The 8,990-nt window shown below is 47.2% G+C and overlaps 1 protein-coding gene across 1 annotated transcript; it reads left to right on the plus strand.

Moving 5' to 3' along the window:
* Positions 1–279: 279 nt before the first annotated feature.
* On the plus strand, positions 280–6,565 carry LOC131924044 (acyl-coenzyme A thioesterase 1-like). The gene is made up of 3 exons (XM_059279255.1): positions 280–833; positions 3,701–3,903; positions 5,266–6,565. The coding sequence occupies exons 1-3, from the start codon at positions 350–352 to the stop codon at positions 5,863–5,865; spliced, it is 1,287 nt and encodes a 428-aa protein (XP_059135238.1). The 5' UTR covers positions 280–349; the 3' UTR covers positions 5,866–6,565.
* Positions 6,566–8,990: the final 2,425 nt, after the last annotated feature.

The raw sequence follows: 8,990 nt of genomic DNA on the forward strand, positions 1-8,990 counted from the left end.
GTCTAGAGAAAGGCTGAGTGTGGAGAAGGTTTGGTAAGGGCATGAAGAAGAGTAAGAGCATATGGCCGTTTCTCGTGGATCACTAGAATTACAGTTTCCTGGTATGCTTTGGCACAATCCAGGTTTTTAAAACGATATCTTTTTCAATCTTTCTTTTATACACGATTTCACCTCTCACCAGGGTGTAAAGCAAGATTAATCATTACTCATCTCCCACGCTGTAGTATATAACAAACGCTAGGGGGCATCTCACAGAGGCTGCCACCAAAGAACCCCGAAAGGGCTTAAAGCTGTAACAGCGAGTCCTGGGAGGCCTAGAGGCACCAGGGCAAAGCCAGCGCCTGAAACAATGCACGCATTTACTGCCCACAACCGGATGGCGCCTACAATGATCCTGGAGCCTGCAGATGGTTGCCTCTACGACCAGCCGGTGCTCATCACCGTGCGCGGCCTGGCCCCCGAGCAGCCCGTCACGCTGCGCGCCGCCCTGCGCGACGAGAAAGGCGCGCTCTTCCGCGCCCACGCGCGCTACCGCGCCGACGCCCACGGCCGGCTGGACCTGGCGCGCGCGCCCGCGCTGGGCGGCAGCTTCGCGGGGCTCGAGCCCATGGGGCTGCTCTGGGCCCTGGAGCCCGAACGGCCTTTCTGGCGCCTGGTCAAGCGCGACGTGCGGACGCCCTTCGTGGTGGAGCTGGAGCTGCTGGACGGCCACGAGCCCGACGGCGGGCGGCTGCTGGCGCGGGCGGTGCACGAGCGGCACTTCATGGCTCCCGGGGTGCGGCGCGTGCCCGTGCGCGAGGGCCGTGTGCGCGCCACGCTCTTCCTGCCCCCAGGTGAGCAGCCCTCCTCCTGTGCTTGCAGCCCGGGATGCTTCGTGGGTGCGAGGCCTGGGCCCTTCTTCCCTGTCCCCCACGCTCACCAGGGGTCCTTAGAGGTCAGGGGCCCCTGGAAAAGCCTTTCTGACTTGGGTTCATGGCTGGGGGAGTCCTGAACTGCAGGTCAACTCAGGAGCAACATCACAAGTTGCTTAGGCAAGCAGAGGCATCAGGGCTCGCGGAAGCCCCCTGAACTAGAAATCTCTGTGATAGTACGCCCCGCGGGTGGTTGTGCACGGGTTCACGTTTGGCATTGACTGTTCTAGAACAGTCCTTCAGGCAAGGTGAGCCAGCGCAAGCACCGGGGAACTTTCCAACTTGCAGGACTCTGAGCCCGGAATGTGAAAGCATAGTTGTGGAGGGCCGTGGAGTTTTGTTTCTTGGGTGATGCTGAGGTAACTCTTTCCCAGGGTCAAAGAGCCACAGCTCTGAGAGGGGACTTAAGTTCAGTGACTCACAGAGAGGTGTTCGAGGGGATTTGACCAACTGTTTCCCGTCCCTTGGAAATGCGGACCAGAAATGGCAGTTTAGGGAAGGTCTGAGGATAAGGACATGGCTCTTCTTATAGAACGATTAAAACTGAGTTTTGCAAGTTCGAGTGGCGTAGAAGTGATGTTGAAACCTGAGAAAGTGGTTCTTTGGCTAAAAACTTTAAAATGCTCTAATGTGTTTACTTGTTTACATATTTAAGTAGTAATAAAAGTATTCCAGAACTCAAGATTTTCCGTAATAAAAGGTCTCTCTTGGGTGGGAAGTTATTATTTTTGCGTGGGAAGTTATTATTACCGGCCTCATGGGCAACTGTGTTTCCTTCAGTTTTAGTCTGAAGGCCTGACCTCCCTCCCAACAAGAACGCTATTTTTATAGTTCAGATTTCCCTGCAGACCCTGGGATGCTTCCTTCCTAAGCTCACCACCGTTGCCTGGTTTGTGAAGTCCCTTCTCTCCCTTCTGTATACTTTCTACAGCCTGTAATCAGTTGGGCCAGGTTGCCTGACAGTTCCCGGTGATAGCCCAAGATCTCTGTCATGTTGTATTCTGACCTTTTTTGGTTAACCCATATCTGTATTCAGTGAACATTGCAGCCACCGAGTCCAGCTCCGCTTTTTAAAACTTCCCCAAATGCCCTTTGATTGTGTCAGTTCCACATCCAGAATACTCTCTTGCTCCAATCTCTGTGTTTTCGGCATCTAAGAAAACAACTCAGATGCCCACCAGAGGATGCTCCTATCTCCTCTAGGAGTGTTCCTATGTACACCCAGCTATTCAGACGGCCTGAAAACTGTCAAAAATGAGCTGAGTCTGTGTGATTCTGGAGGAGGATGGAGCGGTGTGCAGGAGATATTGATGTGTGAAAGAAAAAAGTTCTCAGGAATGTGAATATGACTTCACTGTTCTAAGAGATCAACTGTTTGTATTTATAAACAATATAAATAACCCGGGTGTATAATTGGTATCCATAGTCCTAGCTCTTGGAGTTTACAGTATTTATCAGCACTGTAATATAAGGGAAGAAAAGCAACAACCTCAATGATCAGTAAAAAACAAAAAAACAAATTATGATCTATTCCTCAGTGTGTTTTCCAACATACAAACACAGCACACACCTCCAATTAGGGAGTCTTCAGAGTTAAAACTTTACTACATATGACTACATATGACTTAGTAAAGTGTTTGTCTAGGACCCAGGAGACCCTAGATTTAATCCCCAGGACCAAAAAGGATGTGGTGGCCCATGCCTGTAACCCCAGCAATGGGGAAGTAGAGGCTGTAAGGTCAGGAGTTCAAGGTTATCAATGCCAGCTTGGGCTACATGAGACTGTTTCTAAATAAATAAATAAATAAATAAATATATAGTGCTGTGGAATAATGCTTTTGTACACTGGTTTAATAAAATGCTGATTGGCCTGTAGCCAGGCAGGAAGTATAGGTGGGATAAGCAGACAGGGAGAAAGCTGGGAAGAGGAAGGCTGAGTCAGGAGACACCAGCCTGCTGCCCAGGGCACAGCATGTAATGGCACACAGGTAAAGCCACGGAACATGTGACAACATATGGATGAACAGAAATGGGCTGAGTATAAGAGTAAGAGCCAGTCGTTAGGCCTGAGCTAATGGGCGAGCGGTTTTAATTAATATAAGCCTCTGTGTGTTTACTTGGGTCTGAACAGCTGCAAACCGGGCGGGGCACAGGAAAACCTTCAGCTACAATATAGATTTTTACATCAATCAAAAATATCCTGGAAAACTGTAGCAAATGTACATGAAATGTGACTTCAGTTTGATGGTTTTGAAAATCATAAACCTTGGACACAGAAAGTGTGGGTGTTGTGAGAATTTGTTTTCCAGATTCCAAGATGACCAAAGATGATTTGATATCACAAAACTTGGGCACTCAAGCCATTAGATTCTGAGTTGTAAGGTTCCAAACATTTTCTGTGTTGCTAAAATATGAAACATACTTATTCCAAGCCATCGGTTTAGGGACATCTAGCACCCGTGGCACCCGGAAACTCACCAGTGCTGGCCGCTCAGGGCTGCTGCACATTCTGTACTGTGCTGCTGACCTAAGACAGCTGGACCGCCCACAAGTGTGAGTCTAGGCAGTAGGGGAGGGCAGAGTCCCCATCAGGCATTTTTGACAAGGTAAGGTCCCAGATCTCACACTAATGTTCACCCAACAGGACATAGTTTGAAAAAAAGGAAGAGAGGCCTGGATGTCCCATGTCCTTCCCCCTGCCCCTTGCATAGACAGAAGAATGAGGTACCAAGACATTTGGAAATTAATCTGCAAGGGGGGAATGTTTTGTTTTTGCTTTTCTTTCAAAGGAACTGGACCCTTTCCGGGGATCGTGGACCTTTTTGGACTTGGAGGTGGCCTTCTGGAGTATCGGGCTAGTCTGCTGGCTGGGAAGGGTTTTGCTGTCCTGGCTCTGGCTTATTATAACTACGATGACCTCCCCAAGGACATAGATACCCTTCACCTGGAGTACTTTGAGGAAGCTGTGAACTACCTGCTCAGACACCCCCAGGTTGGCTCTTATAGTATTTCAATTTAAAATTTGGGGTCCCAAGTGCCTCCTCAAGTCAAAGTTGGATTTGCAACCCAGTAACTTGAAGCTTTATAACAATCAATATTTAGTCTTTTCCAAATCCACAAAGCAAAATATATTTAACTGGGGATGATTTCAGGGGGCATGAAAAGGTGATGGGCTGGAGAGATGGCTCAGTGGTTAAGAGCACTGACTGTTCTTCCAGAGGACCTGAATTCAATTCCCAGCAACCACATGGTGGCTCACAACCACCTGCAATTAGATCTGGTGCCCTCTACTGGCCTGTAAGGACACATGCAGGCAGAACACTGTATACATAATAAATAAATAAACCTTAAAAAAAAAAAAAAGTCTTCCTAATTCAATTTTGAGGTTGGGGATTTAGCTCAGTGGTAGAGCGCTTGCCTAGCAAGCGCAAGGCCCGGGGTTCGGTCCTCAGCTCCGGTGGAAAAAAAAAAGAAAAGGTGGGTATATGGAAGTCTGAATCTCTCAAAGGGTGAGCCAGATTGCTGAGGGGAGAGGGTTACCTCCAGCAATGTCCATTTCCCACCCAAACTGAGGTAGTCGAGACAAACCATAGTGTCTGTCACCTTAGCCGGGTCACAGTCTTGTGTCTATGATTTTGTGTCCAGCCTCCAAGTTTGTTATGGGCATTAAATGACCCATGCTCTTGGAATGTGTCATTTACTGATAAGTTTTTATTTATCCATTCAGCAAATACTAGTGGGTGTGGACCCAGCATGGACAGGCAGAGAAGACGAGGCCATGTCTACACATGACCATAGATACAGTGTGGGGTCAGGGATGAAGAGCGAGGGGACAGGGAAAAGCAATTGTAGAATTCCGTGTTTGTGAAATTGCAGAACTGATAGGGAACGGCTGAAACAAATAAATAAAGGGGAGAAGCCTGATTCTGAAGACCCAAATATTATCTGCTGATAATTGTCTGGATCAGTCTAGCAATTACGACTCTGTAAACACTTCAGTACCCACCACCACTTACTAGAAAGAAAATAAATACAGAAAGAAATTAATAGTGACTCAGAATCTTCCAAAGCGGCTTAGGTTGGTTCTGTTTTGTTCATATACACCTGATTGTGACTTTATACACACAGATATACCAGGCACATTAATTATCTATTACCAGCCATTTAATTATGTCAAACAGGGCTTGACCTGTGATTTCTCGTTTGAGTGACAGGTAGACCCTGAACTTCATAGATGCCCAATGACCCTTCCAAAGTCAGGATGGTAAAGAGTCATACTCAGGCTCAGGGCCACCCACTGTCCTACCTCTTATGCGGGCTCATTCTCATTCTTTTCCGTCTGTGTCTTTCTCAGGTAAAAGGTCCAGGAGTTGGAGTGCTTGGCATTTCCAAAGGGGGTGAACTTGGCCTTGCGATGGCCTCCTTCCTGAAGGGCATCAAAGCTGCTGTCATCATTAATGGCTCTGTGGCTGCAGTTGGGAACACCATATACTACAAGGATGAGACTATCCCTCCTGTGACTCTTCTGAGAAATCGAGTCAGGATGACCAAAGATGGCCTCCAGGATGTTGTGGAAGGTCTTCAAAGCCCTTTGGTAGAACAGAAGAGCTTCATCCCTGTGGAAAGGTCAGACACGGCCTTCCTGTTGCTTGTAGGTCAGGATGACCACAACTGGAAGAGCGAGTTCTATGCCAATGAGATCTCCAAACGCTTACAGGCCCATGGGAAGGAGAAGCCCCAGATCATCTGCTACCCGGAAGCGGGGCATTATATTGAGCCCCCTTATTTCCCACTGTGCAAGGCGGGCATGCACCTCCTGGTGGGTGCTAATATCACCTTTGGAGGGGAGCCTAAGCCTCATGCCATGGCCCAGGTGGACGCATGGCAGCAACTCCAGACTTTCTTCCACAAACAGTTGGGTGGTGAAGAGAGGACAATCCCAGCAAAACTGTGATTTTATTTAAGTTTTACTTTATTTAACATCTCTTGTATAATATTAGAGGGACAAGCCTTAATATTAATACTTCCCAGGGACTCAGGAGAGAACTACTAACGGCGAGGACTGTTTTTGGGAAATAGAATCTCAGCACACCGAGCTCTGTAGTCCACTTGCTTTAATTCCTCTGGCATAACATCCTATTTACACAGCTTCAGTTCTGTTCTCGTGCCTAGCTCCTTTTTTGCTTGATTTCTCTCTCTATTTATCTACTGCTCCCTCTTAAGTTCTACCTTAATTCTGCCTCTTCTAGGTCCCTTTCATCTCGTTCTTACTCAGCTAGCACTTCCCCATCTGACTCTTCCTCATCTTCCATCTCATCCACACGTTCTCTCTGGTCAAAATCCTCCTTATCCCTCTCTGTTCTCCATCTCTCCATTCCCCCTAAGTCTCTCCGGAGTCCAGTTATAAACCCAAGCAATAGCAGTCCCCTGGGCGAGCCAGGTCACTGGGCTTGAATTCCTGTGTGGTCATAAAGGCAGGTAAGAGTTTCCTCAGGCAGTGACCACCAGGCTTCCAGGGTCAAATGGAGGGGAGATAAGAATCACACAGAGGAGCAGTAATTGTTAATTATCATTTGCAACCCAAAGGGGAAGTGACTAATGAATTAACTAAAGGCTAAATTTGGGTAATATCTAAGAAGAGAGATCTTATGTGCTCATCTTTTTTTTTTTTTTTTTTTTTTTTTTTTTTTTTTTTTTTTTTTAGTTTTTCGAGACAGGGTTTCTCTGTGTAGCTTTGCGCCTTTCCTGGAACTCACTTGGTAGCCCAGGCCGGCCTCGAACTCACAAAGATCCGCCTGGCTCTGCCTCCCGAGTGCTGGGATTAAAGGCGTGCGCCACCACTGCCAGGCCTCAACTATAATCTTAAACATGATTGGTAGAAAATGTTAAAAATCTATAAGTTGCTAGGTCAGTGGGAGAAAATAAAACTGCCTTCTTTTTTCTGTGGCTCCTATCTGTTCAATCTATCTGTTCAAGGTGTGTTCAGTCTCTAGGCAACCTGTGTACAGCTAGATGCCTCTGGTGACAGTTAAAGGGAGATCTGGAACTAGAGGTAAGTTTTGGGAAAGGAAGAAGTTAAGCTTAATTGGCACATCTGCCAAGCCTTCTCAAACAGGTAGCCTGGATGCTTTAGTCTGTTCTTAGAGAGTACAGAGGTATCTCTGATAAAGTACTTTCCTTCAACTGGGGATGGACCTGGCCGGATGCTGCCAATGACGATAATTACAGGGAGGCTTGAACTGGGGTTCTGGCTGTGCATAGCTGTCAACACACAGGTTATCTAAATATTCCTTTAGTAGAGGGGAAATGGTGCCCAATAAATGATGGAAAAGCTACAATTGCACACAAGAAACTCATAGCAGGAAACGGCTGATAATCAAAAGCCAAATATCACCAAGGCTCCTTGAGCCTCAGCTTGACCTCTGGAAGGCCCTCGGCTTCTCCCAGGGATGGCTTCTCCCAGGGATTAGCGTTGTCATAATCAGCTGAGATCCTACTTTGTACATTTTTGTGGCTAGCAGCAGACATCTCTAATGCAGGTCTCTCCTGGGAATAGCCTCCACTGTGTGTGTGTGTGTGTGTGTGTGTGTGTGTGTGTGTGTGTGTGTGTTTGTGTAATATCAATGTGAAGGTTTCCCCCCAATTTTTTTTTTTTTTTACTGCAGGCCTTATCAGTCTGGGAGGAGAATGATTGTAGAAAATGTAAGGGATGGCAGAAGCTGATCTTGTGCCATGGCTCAGCCTGCAGGTGGCAAGAGCTGGAGCTCTGAAAGAAAGGCCGAGTCACTGTCTCATCACTGGAGTTCAGTCATTATTTGCTAAATGGCTGATTGAAAAATAAATGATTACCTACTGTTTAAACCACCTTCAACGGGCTGGGACGAGGGCTCGGCAGTTCAGAGCACACACTGCTCTTATAGGACCTACATTTGGTTCCCAGCACCTGAACCAAGTGGCTCACAACTGACTCCAGCTCCAAGAGACCCAGAGCTCTCTCCTGACCCCCTTGAACACCCGTACACATGTGTTCTCCAGCTCCAAGAGACCCAGAGCTCTCTCCTGACCCCCTTGAGCACCCGTACACACGTGTTCATACCCATGCACACACAAACCATTAAAAAACATGGTTTTGTCCCTATGCTAATTCCCTACCGGGTCCCACCCTCCTGAATGTTTAAGGAAAGATCCTTGTCTGTGTATCCTGTGTAATGGGCATTAACAGCTTAGATGCAAGATTGTAAAATATCGGCAGCGAACTTCTGCCCTCTGGGGTTCTCCCATGTGCTGTAAGCCTGTATTTAAGACCTCCTCCCCCCTTCAATAAACTGCATTCGGCATTACATAAATTAAAAAAAAAAAAAAACCAGGGCCCGGCAGCACTCTGGAGGCAGAGGCAGGTGGATCTCTGTAAGTTCGAGGCCAGCCTGGTCTACACAGAGAAACCCTGATGTGAAAAAAAAAAGTGGGGGAGGAGAGAGAGAGAGAGAGAGAGAGAGAGAGAGAGAGAGAGAGTGTGTTAGTTTTAGATATTTTAAAAACAGATTTGTGGGGCTGGAGAGATGGCTTGGCAGTTGAGAAGCTGAGAGCACTGGCTGCTCTTTCAGAGGTCCTGAGTTCAAGTCCCAGCACCCACAGCTGTCCTGGAACTTGCTTTGTAGACCAGGCTGGGCTTGAACTCACAAATATCTGTCTGCCTTTGCCTCCCAAGAGCTGGTTATTAAAGGCGTGTCCCACCACAAAAAAAAAAAACAAAAAACAAAAAACAAAAAAAAACAACATGGTTTTGAAAGCATAAGCAATGGTCCTTCGTCTATGTTGGCTCTATCTTGTGGTTTCCACTGACTGTAGATTTATATATGTAGACTTTTCCATGTCATCGCCCCCACACAGTACACCACAGTTACGAAGGCAGCATCGATGCCGTAGTGCACACTCTAAGTAATCTGCAAGTGACTTAAAGTGACCTGTGTGTCATCTGGAAATACTCTTCTGGATGAGACAGGTCAGCCACTGCAGATTTGGCCTCTGGGGTGGTCCAGGCAATTCCTCCTTCTGAATACCTGTGGGGTACGTCAGATG

This window comes from Peromyscus eremicus, chromosome 14, assembly GCF_949786415.1.
Source record: "Peromyscus eremicus chromosome 14, PerEre_H2_v1, whole genome shotgun sequence".
Taxonomy (NCBI): domain Eukaryota; kingdom Metazoa; phylum Chordata; class Mammalia; order Rodentia; family Cricetidae; genus Peromyscus; species Peromyscus eremicus.